General features: G+C 44.6%; 1 protein-coding gene across 2 annotated transcripts in view; it reads left to right on the top strand.

The window, feature by feature from the left end:
* Positions 1-18002, top strand: part of trim33 (tripartite motif containing 33) — a 33445-nt gene that overhangs the window by 8215 nt on the left and 7228 nt on the right. Inside the window, exons 2-15 of one of the 2 annotated variants that reach the window (XM_080854342.1) lie at positions 1546-1664; positions 4174-4321; positions 5203-5335; positions 5903-6019; positions 6330-6444; positions 7179-7325; positions 7593-7710; positions 8722-9257; positions 10775-10942; positions 12594-12803; positions 14256-14394; positions 14722-14785; positions 15223-15358; positions 16573-17048. In XM_080854342.1, coding sequence (XP_080710468.1) covers positions 1546-1664; positions 4174-4321; positions 5203-5335; positions 5903-6019; positions 6330-6444; positions 7179-7325; positions 7593-7710; positions 8722-9257; positions 10775-10942; positions 12594-12803; positions 14256-14394; positions 14722-14785; positions 15223-15358; positions 16573-17048 — 2626 coding nt within the window. Of the gene's footprint in view, positions 1-1545; positions 1665-4173; positions 4322-5202; positions 5336-5902; positions 6020-6329; positions 6445-7178; positions 7326-7592; positions 7711-8721; positions 9258-10774; positions 10943-12593; positions 12804-14255; positions 14395-14721; positions 14786-15204; positions 15359-16572; positions 17049-18002 lie in introns of both variants that reach the window. The other variant, XM_080854341.1, reaches the window with a different exon arrangement.

Here is an 18002-nt window from a genome sequence, read left to right as displayed (position 1 = left end):
TGTTCGTGTCTCAGGGTCCACCAAGGCAAAAAAAGCTCATGTATACTCTGCACTGTTCGCTGGAAATGAATGGCTCTCATTTTGCGGCACATGCAGTGCTCTGTTAAGTGCTTCAGGATTGGCTGAGCTTCATGAGTGTGGTCTCAGTCAGGACTGAGCATCAGGGGTTTTTCTGTCAGAAGTTTTTCATTAGGAGTGGGCTTGCTCAGTGCACTTAATGTGTGTGTGTGTGAGAGGGAGAGAGTGTGTGTGTGTGTGTGTGTGTGTGTGTGTGTGAGTGTGTGAGAGTGAAAGTGAGTGAGTGAGAAAGCTTGGGTGCACGATAACGGGAGAGAGATGGAGAGTGTGTGAGAGACGGAGAACTAGATAGCGTGTATGTATGAGAAGAGATGGAGAGAGAGAGCATGCGAGACAGAGAGAAAAAGAGATAGAGTGAATGAGAGAGTGTGTGTGGACTAACATGCCATAGCACTGGATGACAGCTGCACTGCACTGCACTTACACACAGCCCAGGGCCAGTCATAACACTCCCTCTCTTCAGCTGCTCTCGCGGCCAATCAGAGGATGCCTGGTGCAGCTGGGGGCTGAGAGGAACCGGCTGTGAGCAGCCCAAGCCAGTGCTAGCTGGCTCAAACCGGATTGCACCGGTTTCTGCAGCAGCCAGTGAGGCGCCAGCCTGTGATGAATTGATGGTCTGTCAAAGGAGATTATGTGTGTGTGGAAGTGTGAGGGTGTTGGGTGTGTGAGTGGGGCATGGTGATTGTGAGTGGGGCAGGGTGATTGTGGGAGGGGGGGTGTTTCATTATTTTTTCTTTCTTTTCCCCAATGTTCTTTCAAAACTGAATAGACTATTTATCAGCACCCTTTCCCCTACAGTCACAAATCCTATACTTTACAATGCAAAAGAGTGCAGTAACTCTTTGAAGACCACAACAGCACACATTCATATACACTGCACCCTCTGTACAAGCACTCCAACAATCTTTTTCCCATTAGGATATTGCCACTGGTATCTCATTGGGCTTACCAGAGGCAGTGCACACACACAGACCTAGGCCATATTTTATGTTTATGAGTTATCAGAAGATATCACAGCACGCTGCAAAATGTTGTACTATTAAAATGTCCATGTAGGCTACTGTGCTACTAGTTCTTGGAGTAAGTGAAATTTAAGATTTAAGAAGTTATTATATGTTTATAAACCCAATTAAGATACTGTTGGGAATCATAATGGTGTAAGTTGTAAAATACATAAATAAATTGAAAATCAAATGTTTTAATGGGTGGTTTATAATCCAATGTATGATGTAGATTTTTATAGTTGGTTGCTTTCTGTAGAAAACCAGTCCTTTTTGTTAATTGTTTAATTTTTAAATGAAGTACGACAAAACATGATTTATTATACAGGCCTCTGATTTGCTATGCTCAAACCCTCTAATGATTTATGTAATGCGGTACAAAATGCTTTTGTGCAAAACATATTGGTGAGCCATCCTGAGACACTACGTTGATTAAGTGTTTGTTTGTTTTTGTCCCCGCTTGCAGTGAATGTGATGCGATGTGCAGTGTGCCACCAGGACTACAAACAGACAGACATCGTTGACAACTACTTTGTCAAGGATACATCTGAGGCCTCGAACACTTCGGTTGAAAAGTCAGGGCAGGTAAACAAATGCTAATGTCTGTCTGTCTGTCTGTGTGTCTGTCTGTCTGTCTGTCTGTCTGTCTGTCTGTCTGTCTGTCTGTCTGTCTGTCACTTTCCTTTTGTAGGCGTCTTATTTTTATAGGTCAATATGAGAAAGTTTGCAGCTATGGCCGTTTCCAAATGCTTTGGTGATCTGTATATAGGCTGTTTCTGCTAAATTGTTTTGTTTGTACTGAACGATTCAAATGCATGTTTTTATGACGATTAACTTCTGGTGAACAGAGAACCAATGGTTCTTCTCCTGCTTCCATTCTATAGTCTTTCACAATTCCATCTGCCTCCTAACTCCAGGTGGCAAGGCGACATCAAGGTGTGAACCCTCCTTTTGCTACCATGATAAATACACCATTTGGCCGATGCAGATATTGTAATTAGATTATCTGATCAAAACACGCATTTCTATTTTGAATAGATTTAACAGCAAAGTGAAATTCTTCCTCTGTGAATATTTTTTCCAATTCAGAGGCCATTAGGTCACCTACAGAGGGGATTTTTAAATTATCAAAAAAGGACTTGAACAGGCATTCGTCTTTTTGTGACTGAAGTGTATAGTTTTGAGTAAAACTGATGAAATACCTGGTTAATTTTAGAGTGGTTAATATGTTTGGTTCCAGACTCATCTGTTATTTGAGATATAGACTGAGCGGCAGCTTTTTGGCGTATTTGGTGTGCGAGAATTTTGCCTATCTTCTCTCCATTTTCATAGGTTCTGTCAAAACACACATTTCTAACAGAATCGTCTGAAGTTCCTTACAGCTCTTGAAGCTGTTTGGCTTTGGCTGACTTAGAAGACTCAAGTTATATCCTAATGTAATCATTTAATTTTATAGCTGTGACATATTGGGAAAGTATGTGAGAACCTTGATTTTAGTGTGACTGTAAGCATTCGTAATGAAATCACACCTCAGAAATCCATATGAAGTTAGTTTGCTCTGGTCCGCATCAGTTGTTGAGCTTGTAGTCAATGCTTCACCCAGTTTGGGAAACTTTCCTACATTACTTAAACAGGCTCAGCTCCTTTGCTTCAGAAACCTTCACTTAACGTGAAATGCATCACTTCAAACCACGTGAGAAATTTTACTCTGCTTATCGGTCAGATGTGTTTGTGGCGGGAGCAAGAAAGTCAATACAGAAAGAAGGTCCTGTGTTTGACTAGTGCATATTTCTGTGCATTGCTTTGTAATTTAACATGGAGTAACAGCAGAATAGGCATTTGCTCATTTCCCTGGTAGTTATCTGGGCAATATACCAGTCATACCACAGCTTTTTTTCTTGAATATTATTATTATTATTATTATTGTTGACCCCAAACAAATAGGACACGAGGCAGTGGCAGTGAGTTTGACAGACTTTATAACTTCATAGCACCATCAGGAGGCCAGACGCAGTGGAGCTCACAGACATGTCTGTTATTAGCTAACTAGCAGACCGTTTTCATCTGCTTCATTCCCTAGTTCATGTTCTCACTGCCAGAGAAGCTCTAAACTCCCTCATTAAAACACTAGCCGGTGGGCTGCAGTAGAGGTCAGCGCACCCTAGTCACACATTAGCAGTATTTTAGGTTTGTTAAATTTAGGCTCTACATGAAGATTTACATTATACTGTAGTTACAATTTTATAATGACTAAGTAAATGTATCAGATGTGGATTGGTGAAATCTCACCCAAACCCAAACCATTTAATAATGTGAATATCGGCGCTGATACCGACTCGGTCCATCACTAAGTTTCGGTTAGCATAATTTTGTTTTTACCGGAAGTTGAATTGAATTCTGCAACGTCAAATCTTGATTATGCTTGTCTTGCCTGTCTCTGTTACTATCAAATAGCCACTTGTTAACAGATATTTTCCTTCTTTTATGTTTATCTATCTTACAATAGCGAACAATTGTTATTAAACCTCCTAAAGAACCTCAGGATTCTCCAGTTCTACCAAACGTTGAGCCTTGAAAACCTTCAAAATGCCAGGCCAGTGGTGTAGCTCTGCCCGTCTTCCGTAGCATTGGGATGTATGTGAGGGATGTTTTTTGGAAAGCAGCAGTGATGCAGGCAAAACTGTGATGCTCTACAGCCCTGGACTTGCAAAAAACATCCATGCTCCTGAATACATTACTTTGCACAGAATACATATAACAGCAGATCTAATCAAAACTGTTGGAGTGTACAACCCAGCAAAGCAGTGTGTTTTGGTGCAGATGCAATCCTAACTGTTGGACTGTACAACTATGGAAAATAGTGTTGTTTTGGTGGTTAGGTCACCAGTCCTGTCTCAGCGGTTGGACCACAGTAATGTGTTAAATGTATCTAGTAATGTTAGAGCACCAGGTCATAATAAATGTCTGTGCCTCAGTGAAGCGCCACAGTGCATTGAGGTGAAGGGATGCAAGGGATGCACCTGGGGTTTTCATGTTTTGCAGTGAGTTTTTTTTTTTTTTTTAAATGTGTTTTTTTTTGCCTGTATTTGTGTAGGTGTGCACGAGTTGTGAGGACAATGCCACTGCGTTGGGCTTCTGCGTAGAATGTGGAGAGTGGCTGTGCAATACCTGCGTCGAAGCACACCAGAGGGTCAAGTTCACCAAGGACCACAAGATACGCAAAAAAGAAGACCTGTCCAATGGTAAGATGCTTACAAAACACGCATGTGTGAGTGAATGAGGTCATGAAACATTGATATAGATTTTTCTGTTATCAGTATGTGCCTTTGTAGACATGTCAAAACCGAGCGATGATGAACTTGGTTGCTCTGATCAATAGTCTTTGATTTTTAGCGAGATGGTGGTGCTGATGGTGCTAGTCTGTCTTCGCACTTCAGCTGTGGACCCCAGTGCTTGTTGCCATAGCAACTGTAGAGCCCGTTCAGATGCAGTCAGTCTGTCTTTCTGCTACAGTGTTCATAAACCTGAACTTGTGTATATATACTTATGTGGTCCTTCCCCCCCCCCCGCCGCTGTTGAGATTGATTGAGCTTGATTGCATTGAGCACAAGATTGCGGTTGATTGGGCCAGTTGTATTTGACTAGGCCAGGTTGGTAGTGGGAACCATAGCCCCTCCCCCGATTGCATTGTTGAAAGCTGGCGCACCAAGCCCTCCCGGTGTCCAGCTGAAAGCTTTCCAGTATGTGGGCCTGAGCAGGAGTGGATGTGTGCTGCTTGGTGGGACTGCTCATGTGTGACGTCTATTTCACTGCTGGCAGAATCACGTTGCTGTGTGTGTGTGTATATGAATATAAAGATTTTCATCTGTGTGTGTATCTTTTCTCTATATATATATATTTCTATCTTTATTATTATATATCATGTATTCCACTTTTTTTCTCACATTGTCCAACCTGCTTTCTCTCCCTCTCTTCTCACACTCCCTCTCTTCTCACACTCCCCTCCTCACCCCATCTCACCCTGTCTCTCACCTTCTTTTCTCTCCTCCTGTCACACCTCCAATCTCACCCTCACACTCATACCCCCCCCACTTCTTGTCTCTTTCATTTCCCTGGCTCACAGAGGCAGTGGGGGCGTCGGGGCAGCGACCTGTCTTCTGTCCCGTGCACAAGCAGGAGGCCCTGAAGCTCTTCTGCGAGACGTGCGACACACTAACCTGCCGAGACTGTCAGCTACTAGAGCACAAAGAGCACAGGTTGGTACTGCACAGAAGCTTCTAGAGCACAAAGAGCACAGGTTGGTACTGCACAGAAGCTTCTAGAACACAAAGAGCACTCGACAGTACTCCACCGAGGCTTCTAGAACACAAAGACTGCAGGTTTGCTGTTAGAACACATAGAACTTAGGTCAATCGACAATCATAAAATGTTCATTTGTAATACACAACCAAGTGGTTCAGCCCATAGAACACTGCTGGTACTAAAATAATGGTCACATTGACAGTCCCATTTTAGCCAAAGCTAGTTATATGAAAAGACATGTGCATACGCGATTAATGCGCGTTTGTGGTTGGTTATGGAACAGCAGTTTTGGTTTACCATATCTGCCCTGTAAAAAAATACCTCAGCGTGGTTGACCTCTTTGAAGTATCAATTTAGCTGTTGACTCCACAACAGCCAGCGTGGCCAAATGATGACCAGAGAGATCCCAGTTTTGTTTCCTGTCCCCACATTTTGCCCCGCTTTGAGCTTGACAGGTCACACTGTCTACTGTACCACTGCTGCAGCTACATTTGATTTGTTTTGGCTCTACCATTTGGCAGGTACCAGTTCTTAGATGAGGCTTTTCAGAACCAGAAGGGCATCATTGAGACCTTTATGGCGAAGCTCCAGGAGAAGAGGAGCTATGTCCATTTTTCAGCCACTCAGGTGCAAAGCAGGTATGGGATTATTTTCTGTGTCTGTATATTACTGCACTTAATTACACAGCAAAATGGTGCAGGGAGAATCGCTCACATTACAATAGTACACATTTGCCATATCAACAAGGGATGTTTGATATTGAGTGATGTATTGCTATTCTGTTCAATTCTATTCTATTGTGGATTGCAGCTGATATAGAATGGTGGTGCCTAGCAACAATTGCCTGATGCCCTGTGGCAGTTTCATTTTGTGTTTTCATGTGTTTTCCTCACTGTGGTGTACTGGCAATCTGATCTTTCCTTTCTCTCTCTCTCTCTCTCTACTCAGACTTAAAGAGGTTACCGAGACGCACAAGAAGGTGGAACATGAGATCAAGATTGCTGTGTTCACACTCATCAATGAGATTAACAAGAAGGGAAAATCACTTCTCCAGCAGCTGGAGGTATGTCGGCTGGAGCGGGCAATGTTTCAGCAGTGTGCAACTCTTCAAGATTTACTCCATCTTTTTTTTGTTTGTTGTGGATAGATTACATCTTTTTTTAAAGGCAGATTAATAGGTGATGGCTGGAAGGGGATCGATTTTCTGATAAAGTTGCCAGTGAAATAAAACACAAGAGTATGTGTCATTGCCTTAATGTGCAAAATTGTGAAATGTTTGTGTTGAAGCACTCTCAGCAGGCTGTGCTCTGACGTAAAAGTGCTATTTGTTTAGCTGGGGCGTCCTGCCTCTAGACAGTATTTCATATTAAAATATTTATTAAAAACCCCCTTTTGATGAAAAAATCATAAACATTTCCAAAGTGAATTACAAGGAATTATTTAGGTGGTTAGAGTTTCATGAACGCATCGACCTGCATATACTTCAGAGACCCTGATAAAGATTAATGCCACAAACCTCCTCACAAACCACAACCGTCCCAGTTTAAAAATGTAGTAGTCTGCAGAGGCGTTCTCTTTCCTACTAACTGGTTACCAGGCATTCCTCCAGGCCCTGCTTTGATCTTTTGTCTTCTGGCAAATTATGTTGCTGACTAGACATTCTCCATCTGTGCGTCTCTCTTCTTTCTTACTTTCTTCTACTTTCCATCTTTCTGACTGTCTGTCTTACTTTCTCCTATTTTCTCTTTCCCTCTCTTTCTCTTTCTCTCTCTCTGTCTCCCCCTCTCTGTCTCCCAGAGTGTGACGAAGGAGCGCAGTGTGCGTCTGCTCAGCCAGCAGAAGGACATCAACAGTCTGGGCCAGCAGATCCTGCACGTGCTCAACTTCACCCACTGGGCGCTCACCAACGGCAGCAGCACTGCGCTGCTCTACAGCAAGAGGCTGGTAAGACTCACACACACGGCCGGTGTGGACTCAGTGGGCAGGGCAATCTCAATGGATTGAAGTCAATGTTGGCACAAAAACTATAAATTATCTGAAAATAGTTAAGGGCAAAGACCTTTGCTCTATTAGGGCTACAGCACAGGATCGTCTGTTTATTAGTTTATTTACTAATAAAAAAAGATTCACAGCGTGCCAGTGCTTCACTGAGAAAGTCCCAACATTAACACTTGCACACCTGGATGTTGTGGTCTGTTTTGTCTATTCTAGATCACCTACCAGTTGCGGTACATTCTGAAGGCCCGTCTCGACCCAGCGCCTCATGCCAACGGCGCCGTGCGTTTCTTCTGTGACCCCACCTTCTGGGCCAAGAATGTGGTCAACCTTGGTCAGTGCACCCTCACACATCCTCACTTACTTCCAGGAAGATAGTGGATTAATGTGTACAGCATGTATAAAGCCACGTCATTTCAGCTTTCATTTAATTTAGTTGCATCTCTTATTCTGGTCATTGCCTGGAATGGGTAACCGACATGTGGTTAACCATAGATAACCCAATTTTCATACGGCTTTCTGTTGAACTGCCTGATGTCCCCAGATACAGCTTGGCTGATTGCACTGGCTACATTTAATGTGTTTTGTGTGGTTTATAGGGATGATATATAATATTTACCTTGTCCTTTTTAGCATTTCATTTAATTATTATTCAAAGATGGTACAAAAGTCCTATCTCAAGTCCTATTTCTCTTGCTGTCTTCGCCCAAATTTACCACAAAGGTTTTAATTCCTTAATGTTGACAAATGATGACAACCCTTAGTGGTGATGATATGAACTGATAAGACCTTGAGAGTAATATTTGTTAGGCAAATATATTCAAATACTCCTAAGCTTTTCTGATGCCCTATAAACTGTAAATCTTGTGCCCTTAAAGCTCCTAGCAGATTTGGTAGTGAATGGGAAGAAGTATGTTTATGATGAGTGGACTGCTGCGGCCTGCCTTAATCTTCACTCTCAGCTCTGTTCTGGCCAGCCCAGCTTCCAGACACACTCTTTCAGCAGATGATTCAGCTTGCTACGCTCAAAGGGGCTGGTTAAGGAGTGGTTTAAGGCAGATTGTTGGACTCAATTTCATTAGATTGTATTCATGTTAATCAAGTTGAATTGTATCTCTTTTTTTTCTCTGGGGTTGTCTGTACACAGTTATTTTGTTGATATTATTTTCTCTGTACAATTGTCAGATCTATGGAAATTGTCAGATAAGGTGTTTGTGGAGTAGGTCAGTTTATTGGTCACTTTAAGACTGTTATTGGTGTTGGTGTGTGAGTGAAGTGTTCACCTGAGTAGCTGCCTTGTCTCGAATGTTTGCCCTCACCAATTCATCTCTGACCTACTCTTCAGGTAACCTGGTGATCGAGAAGGTGCCTCCGTCCGCTCACCCGCCCAACATGATGACCCAGATGCCCCCGGGTCACAACCACCACGGGAAGCACCCGGGCCAGATCAACCTGGCCCAGCTACGGCTGCAGCACATGCAGCAGGCAGCTGTCCTGGCCCAGAAGCAGCAGCAGCATCACCAGCATCACCACCAGCACCACCATCCACAGCAGCAGGAACAGCAACAGCGACAGCTTCAACAGCAACAACAACAGCAACAACAACAACAACAGCTGAACCAACAACAACAACAACAGCTTAACCAACAACAGCAGCTGAACCAACAACAACAGCTGAACCAACAACAGCAACAACAACAGCTGAACCAACAACAACAACACCAACAACAACAGCAACAACAACACCAACAACAACAACAGCAGCAACAGCATCAGCAGTTACAGCAGCAGCACCAGCAGCAGATACAGCAGCAGATGCGCATAGCCTCGCAGATGTCCCAGATGCCCAGGCAAGCAGGGCCTGGGTTGGTCCAGCAGCAGGTATGTTTGCCGTTGTGCTGGGGCTTTGACCTAGTCTTTTGGGTGATGAGACCTAGATGTGAGACGGGCATTGTGATGGCTAACTTAAATGGCGATCAGGTTGTAGGTGAACATTGTGGTTGCTGCCCTTGGTCCTTTCCCGTGGTGGTGTACCAGAAGGCAGCCCTGTCCTGAGTGATCAGGCTCAAACTGAGGTTGTTTTCTGACTTGCAGTGAACCAGGGAGTGGGTAGCTTGAGTCTTTTCGTGTGGCTGCCTTCACAAGGAGAGAGGTGGGGGTGGGGGTAGACTGCATAAGCAATGTTTAGTTTGGACTATTGGAGCAAGTGGGTTGATTGAGTTTAGTTAGCTGGAGTGATTTACAAGTGGCTAACTTAAGGGGTCAGGGAGTCTGCCGTTTTAGTGGTCAGGTCATGGTCAGGCAGTGCAGTTGGAACTATTACTTTAGCTAAGGGGAGTGGCTGCTTTGAGCTGTGGTTAGGTGGAGGGGGGTGGAATAGGGCTCATTACAGACGGGGAAGAAGCAGCAGAGTATTGAGCTGCCCTTTTGGACCCAGTGGGACAATCTGCTCTGTGAATTAGTACCAACTGGGTGTGCCATCAACGAACGTCATCCATCAGTGGGGGGGGGGGGGGGGGGGGGGGGGTAGCCTGGCCGTTACCAGACTGTGACTCATCACATTCCAAATCATTGGAGTTCCCTTAACCAATCAGCAACGTTTAGTAAGCATTCGGTAGATTAAACTCTTCCCAAAGCCAGTTGGGAGAAGAGCTACGACGTCCTTTCTCATCATAAAACTTACAAGACAATCCTCTTGTTCTCCTTTTAATTGTCTGATGTTCTCGAGAGTTGAGACAACTTCTCCGATAGCTTTTCGTGTCTCTTCCTCCGTAGCCATTTTTGCTATACTGTTAAGCTACAAACTCGGCTGGACTACATGCAACTCGGCAAGGCGAGTTTTGCGTCACAGCTCTGAACTGTTCGCTGATTGGTCCGGCAAAATTTTGAGTTCTGGAAACGATTGTCAATGGGGCTGGGCCAGACTGAGTATGAGCTTGAAATCAATTCAGGCGGAAATACGTAGGCTGGTGTCACCAGGCTAGGGGGGGGGGGGACTCTGGGGGGGGGGGGGGGTTTATATGTTGCAAATACTGCGGTTCTGATGTAGCATGACAATGCAGATGTAGGCCAGATGGTATCTCGGTAGAAGAATTTCTAATGAAGATCAGCGCCGACTTGCACAATGATGCCTCGTCATTGGGGAGCTGAAGCATTGCACCTCTTTGTCTGTGGGAACAATTTCAGTGAATGAGGAGATAAAACCTAGCCTGGGTGCCATCCGTTTGTACGCGTTCCACTGATCTCGCTGAACAATCGTTTGGCAGCAATCAGTGGAACGCGTACAAACGGATGGCACCCAGGCTAGATAAAACCTGCTCTAGCCCCAAACCTGATTATGAAATACAGACATTAGACTGATGGCAGTTCACTAAGTATTCCTCCTGTTAAACCATCAGCCCCCCAGGCTCATCAGCATGCAGCGGGGGGACGTGAACGGCGGCCCACAACACATGTACCCACCCCATGCCCTGCGGATGCCCCCTGGTCAGGTGCGAACGTCCAGTGCCCAGCCTCGCCTCAGCGGGCAGCAGTACCCCATGATGCAGCCCCAGCTCCAGAGACAGGTCAGTCACACAGCCCTCCAATAGGCCTCCGTTCAGTTTGCATGCATCAAGCAATGTGTAGCCCTACCCCATGATGCAGCCCCAGCTTCAAGAACAGGTCAGTCACACAGCCCTCCAATAGGCCTCCGTTCAGTTTGCATGCATCAAAAAACACAGTTCCAGCATATTGATCTGTCTGGGTGCTCAAAATGCATCCCCAGACGGTTTGATATGTTAATATTTCATTTTTGCATCGTAATTTGATGCACCCTAGCCTCCGTTCAGTTTGCATGCATCAAGCAATGTGTAGCTCTTTTTTTTTCATTTCATTTGCTGAGAATCACAGTATCAACTTGTGTGCTTATAGGAGGCTTTCTCTTAGAATATATTCGATGAACTGAACCGTATGCGTCAATGTGGCCAACCTTTAGAATGGTTATTTCATTGACACATGAAATGGTTCCTTGATTATTGTACAGCAGGAACTTCGTACAGTAGAAGTCAACCATTCTAGAGGCAAATCCTTCTATAGAAATGAGGTTGTTAGCAGTTCAGCCGAAAAGTTCGGTCTGGGAAAAGGAGAAGTTGTCATGGTGTGTGTGGTCTTTGTGATGAAATGAACACAATGACTCTCTGTTCTTATGTATTTGTGATAATCAGATAGGCATTGTAGATATTACTCAGGGTTTCCACGGCCATCGAAAAGTCAAAGAATGTTTTAAAATGTAATTTTCCAGTCCTTGAAAGTCACATAATGCAGTAAATGCTTTGAAAGTTTGGATGAAGTAATGATATTTAGGACGTTGAAGATAACGTATATATTAATGTAGAATTTGTGGATTCATGCAGTCGCTTTCCTACTCCCAGTTAACATTGTGGGAACAGAGAGTGCGGGGAGTTAAACCTTTTACGTCAAATCCCAGCATGAAAACATAACTTAAACCAGCAGATTTATTTTTCAGGAGTGGTAGTGCACCATTAGTCAGTGTAGGCCTGTGTCGCTGGACAGCAGCTCTCCTTTGAACTGAATTTAAAAGAAAGAAGAAAAAAAACTCAGTGCATAGTACTGACTACACAAATGTATCAAAGATGATTTTAGCTGTAGGTTTAGCCTATTAACTATTTTTAATAACTAAATGAGAAGAAATATAGGGTCATATATTTATGTAATTAGTAAACATAATATGCCTTGATAATATAACCACTACTATTAAAGTAAAAAATGTTCTGCTAAAGAAAAGCACTGAGGGTTGTGGTCTTATGTGGCTCATGCACAGAGCACCACTGCTGGAAAACGATCCTAGAGGAAACACTGTAGGTCCAATAAAATGTACTATGTTATTTTACTGTTCTATGAATTATATTTCGTTGTGCGAATTTCTGCCTCGTGATACCGTTTTCACTTGAATTTGCATAGCATAACATAACATAGCATAGCCAGCTTATTAGAAATCGAATTGAAAAGGTTGTTGTTTAACTCAGTTATGTAATGGAATGGACACAATTTTGTGCAGGTTGCGAAGTCATGTAAATTTCATTAAGGGTCATTGAAAAGTCAATGAAAAGCTTTGAAATGTTGTCAAATAAAATGGGTGGGAATCCTGACTACTGATAACCACGTCATCATATTTATCCATCTCCTTTGACCTTTGACCTTGTTCTGTTGCTGTAGCATTCCAACCCAGGGCATGCTGGTCCATTTCCTGTGGCGTCACTGCACAACGTGAGCGCTACCAGCCCTACCAGCCCCACGAGCGCCAGCATGGCCAATGCCCACACATATCGCGGACCCGCCAGCCCCATCATTGGGGCCATCGAGCTCATACCCTCCGTTACCAACCCTGAGAATCTGCCGTGCCTGCCCGACATCCCGCCCATACAGGTAGGCTTCCTCACCCGGCTGCACCTTTTTTTTTCTCAGTAAATGTATTTCCAAAGGTGAGAAACCAAAACAAATAAATTAAGAAATTAAGTTATGTGTATTAATGTGAAATAACACAGGGAAAAAGTATTGAACACATGAAGAAAGGCATGGAAAGCCAAGAAAACAACTGAAATCTATCAGTAATTAGAAAGCAATCGGGCCCCTTGTCAGTGCAAATCAACACCCCAACTGGTGGCCTGTAAAAAGGTGTCTCATTTCCAAGGTGTCACACAAGGTGGCTCAGGTGCTTGCACTGCTGCCTCACAGCAAGAAGGTCCTGGGTTCGATTCCGTCAGGCGCTGTTGGTCCTGGGGGGTAGGTTCTCATTTCAGCAAGACAATGAACAGCCAAAGAAACTCAATTGGTTTCAGAGAAAGAAAATAAAGCTGCTAGAATGGCCCAGCCAATCACCTGACTTGAATCCAATTGAAAATCTATTGAAAGAACTGAATATCAGAGTTCATAGAAGAGGCCCAGGTAACTTTCAAGATTTAAAGACTGTTTGTGTGAAAGAATGGGCCAAGAAGCATCTTGAAGCTGTCATTACCTACAAAAGCTTTTGTACAAAGTATTAAATAAATATCAGTAAGCGCGTTCAATACTTTTTCCCTTTGTCATTTTACATTATTAGACATAACTTAATTTCTGAACTCATTTGTTTTGGTTTTGTTTGTATGTTTGGATTACCTGTGTTGTACCAACATCTGGTGAAAATGTCATGTCAATAGCACCTTTGGAAATACAGTATATTTACTGAGAAAAATGGTCACATGTTCAATACTTATTTTACCCACTTTATATGAACCATGACCTTGTCATGGAATTCGCACTGATAGGCCACTTTGGTAATAGACTTTAACGCCATAGGTATAGCTCCGTAGCTCCTCATTGCCAGAGCCGGATGCAGATTTCTCAGCTCTGTAACATACTGCACTGATCCAGTTGTTTGGAGTTGATGTGTTCTGCGCCATAGATGGATTCCTAATTCTCACAGTAGGTGTTGACTGACTGGAGGCCAATCAGAGAGCAGGCTGGGCTATGAGCATATGGCTCTGGGATATGCTGCTGTGCTGTTGTTCTATGCCGTTAACTCTCTGATGTGTTATAAATGAAGTTCTGTCTCTTCTCGGTCCTTAAAGGGCTATGCTGCTTGTTGTCAGACATTATAATGATGTCGTTTTTCTTCCTGAAAAGTTTTAATGAGGCTTTATCATCAAAGATTCTCTTAGAGGATTGAACGGAAAACAGTCATGCATTTAATGTCTTTCTCTCACTTTTCTTTCACACCTCTTTCTCCCCCTATTCTGTGTACCTCTGTATCTTCTCCTCCCCCCCCTCTCTCCCTCTGCTTCTCTTTCCCCCTCTCCTCTCCTCTTCTCTCCCTCCTCCTTTCTTGATTGCTAATGCCAGCTGGAGGATGCGGGCTCTGTTATGCTAGACAACATCCTGAGTCGTTACATCTCCGCCAGCCAACACCCAAGTATGAACCCCTTCAACATGAACATCACCACCTCACCTGCGCCCTCCATACACTCCCCCGGCTCGTCAGGTAACAGAGCACACACACACTCTTTTTCTCTCGCTCTCTCTCTCTCTCTCTCTCTCTCACTCTCTCACTCTCACTCTCAGACACACACACACACACACACACACACACACACACACACACACACACACACACACACACACACACACACACACACACACACAGGCAAACAAACACTCTTTCTCTCCCAGACTCACATATGCACTCAAAACATTTAATTCAGACAAATGATAAGAAATGTACATTTCTTTCTCTCCCTCCTCCTGTTGTCCCACACTCACTCTTTCCCTCTCTCTCCTTCCCTCTCCTGTTCTCCCTCTCCTCTTACAGGGTTATCTAACTCCCACGCTCCGGTTCGTCCCTCGAGTACCTCCAGCACAGGAAGTCGGGGCAGGTAAGGATCCATCACTTCCTGTTCTTGTTTTGTCATCACACACTTCATCTCCAATGCCATCCTGGCCCAAGGCTTGAGTTCAGTTCTCCTTTTGGTCTTATTTTGGCAAATACCTTCTCTGAGGGTCGAGGAGTGGAGCTTGGTGTGGCATTGAAGAATCTTTTAATGCTACAGAGATTTAGTTTGTTGCATACATGTTACCATCCGTGGTAGAATCACTCTTTCATTGTTTGTTTCTGTCTGTGTGTTTGTTTGTTTGTTTGTCTGAATCCGTGCATGCATCCGTCATCATGCCTACCTTCGTCTCTGTGCATGTGTGCATGTGTGTATGTGTGCTTGTGTGTATGTGTGCTTGTGTGTATGTGTGCATGTGTGTGTTTGCACCTGGGTGTGTGGCTCTGCTGCTTGTGTCTCTGAAGCTCTGGCTCTGCTGGCAGGTTGGGCACTGCAGCTCCCCCTGCTGGTGAGCTGGTGAAGGTGAAGCAGGAGCCGGGCGTGGAGGAAGAGAGCCCCTACTCAGTAGCCAGCGTCAAGAGCGAGCTCGGCAAGGACGGCCGACGCAGTGCCTGCATGGTAAAGCCTGCTCATACACGCACACACACAGTCATGAATAAATCATGGACGTGTACACTCATGTGTACTACACCAAGGCTGTCATTACATTCAAACAAATAGTATTTAATTGAATTATGTGATTTACGGAAAATCATTGCAATTAGTCTCTCTTGTGAATCATTACATGTAATTCAAGGCCTGTCTAGTGCTCTAATGACTCATAATGACTAATAGCGTTGCAGTGATAATACAGTTAATCACTACATCTTTGATATACGTTTATGTTATTCTAGAACTCATTGCTGAAGGGGAAAGGCTGATTTCCTACAACAGAAAATGTGCACCTTCTGATTGTGCTATTTATCTCCATGAGTTGATTTTGTTTTAAGGGTTTAAGATTCCCTGACTATATTAGTAATGGGATGGCTCTGACACACACGCGCTCTCCCATATAAATGTATGCGCTCAAACCAACCGACAGCCTGAATCCTGTCTGCCTCTCCCTCTGACTATGATCATTACAGCGCCATGTTGACGCAAAGGGCAGAGTTGCACACGTTTGATGCAGCGGCTGGCTGTGTAGCGCTCATTTAACACACACACACACAACTCAGATCATTACCCAGACCCTTCCACACGCACACACACACACACACACACACACACACAGTCACTCTCACACAGTCACTTTCACACACACACACACACACTCAGTCGCACTTCCTGTCTCCTGACTTAATGACTGCAGACCCAGATTATTTGTGAGGCCTGTCTCAGATGTCATGTGACCCAGCCTTTGGCTTAAATGACTCCAAACGCATGCGGAGACCCCCGTTTCCTCTTTCACACATCAGACCCGAAGTCGGCAGAATATTTGTCCGGCGTCAGCATGCGGGCCCCTTATGGACTTACTAGATCAGCAAGACTGCAAGACTGATCTCATTGGGTCACGTTAAGCGGAGTATGCATAGGAAACTCTCACAATAAGCACTCTCTTAATATACCAGGTAACATACTTGGTCAGTTCACATCCACATCAAGGACATTTACCAGTACAAACCTTGCATTTGTCAAGCTTGTATTGGTTGCACACACACACACACACACACACACCTCCCCACCCCCTTCGCATATAAACTGTTGTGTATACACACACACACACACACACACACGCGCACACCTTTTCTGATCTAACCCTAACCCCCCCCCCCCTCCCTCTTTACTCTGTCCAGATGAGCAGCCCAGAGAGCAGCAATGCCACCCCCCCTCTGCCCGTCCTCGGTAACGTGTCGTCAGGCTCCGTTCAGGACATCCTCAAGTCGCTCGGCGGCATCGTCAAGACGGAACCCCAGGACAACACCAGCGGCTGCAGCCAATCCAACAGGAGCGTCGCCACCTCTTCTACCTCCTCCTCATCGTCATCTCAAGCTCCCACAGGCCCTCCCCCTCCCCCTCCGCCGCCCCCTCCCGCACCTCTGACCAATGGCAACGCAGCTAATCCAGCAGCGGGGTCAGTGACGGCGCCGCAGGCCAATGGCGGAGCGAGCAGTCAGAGCGCGGGCGGGGCCGTGGATGGGAATAAAGAAGATGATCCGAATGAGGACTGGTGTGCTGTGTGTCAGAACGGGGGAGAGCTGCTCTGCTGCGACCGCTGTCCCAAGGTCTTCCACATCACCTGTCACATCCCCACACTACGCTGCTCACCAAGGTACACACACACACACGCGCACGCACACGCACGCACACACACACACCCTTACACACACCCTTACACACAGACACTCTCACACTCACACACTCTCACACTCTCTCACACTCTCACTCTTACTCTCAGGTCATATGCACACGAAGTCTAGGGCCTCCGAATCGGATTTACTTTTCACACCAATCGAATCTTTTAATTTCGTAAATACGGAGGCTGGCAACGAGAGATTTGCGTAAAAACGGAGCCACCAGATTGTGTTTAAAAGGCTGTAGTACATACCTCACATTTGTGGGTGGCGCTTTAGCGCTTTATTTACACAACTGAAAAAACGTGAAAAACCTAGAGACTATACAGCACGAGGATAAACACATTACACAAAACATTCAAGCTCCAATTAACAACATTACATTATGATGGTTAATAAAATCAGTGGTCAGACTAAAGGATATGAGAAAAATAATTATTTTTTCTATTGATAATAAAGAGTTTGGAACAGTACAACATGACATGTCTGTCATCCCATTTCCCATGAGCCTTTGCTGCGACCATTTTACATACATTTATGAATAAAAAAGCAAATTAAATCGCTGGCCAATTTATATTTGTGGTCATGAAAGTTATGTTACGTCTGAATAAGAAGAATAATACCAAGATAGGAGGCTAATCAAAAATCAGAAGGCTGGGTTAATGTTAGTGAATTCGAGGCCCACCACGAGTGAGATTTTGAGGGAGAACAAGCTATATATATCCTGGTTGGAGATCGCAAAACGATCACGTGGGGCAATGACGTCATCAGGTTGCGTGAAACCGTGCAGACGAACACCAGCCCCCGTACCGATTCAAATCTACTCACTTTCTACCCAAGACTTCGATCGTTGCGGAAACCGTGTGCGGATAGAGAGTGTTCGTATTTATGATAGGGCTATCGGTATTCTGCACGTTGCGGACGAAGACAAA

The sequence above is a fragment of the Sprattus sprattus genome, assembly GCF_963457725.1.
Source record: "Sprattus sprattus genome assembly, chromosome: 16".
Taxonomy (NCBI): domain Eukaryota; kingdom Metazoa; phylum Chordata; class Actinopteri; order Clupeiformes; family Clupeidae; genus Sprattus; species Sprattus sprattus.
Note: the sequence above shows the minus strand (reverse complement) of the source record. Positions and strands in the feature narration are given on the sequence as shown.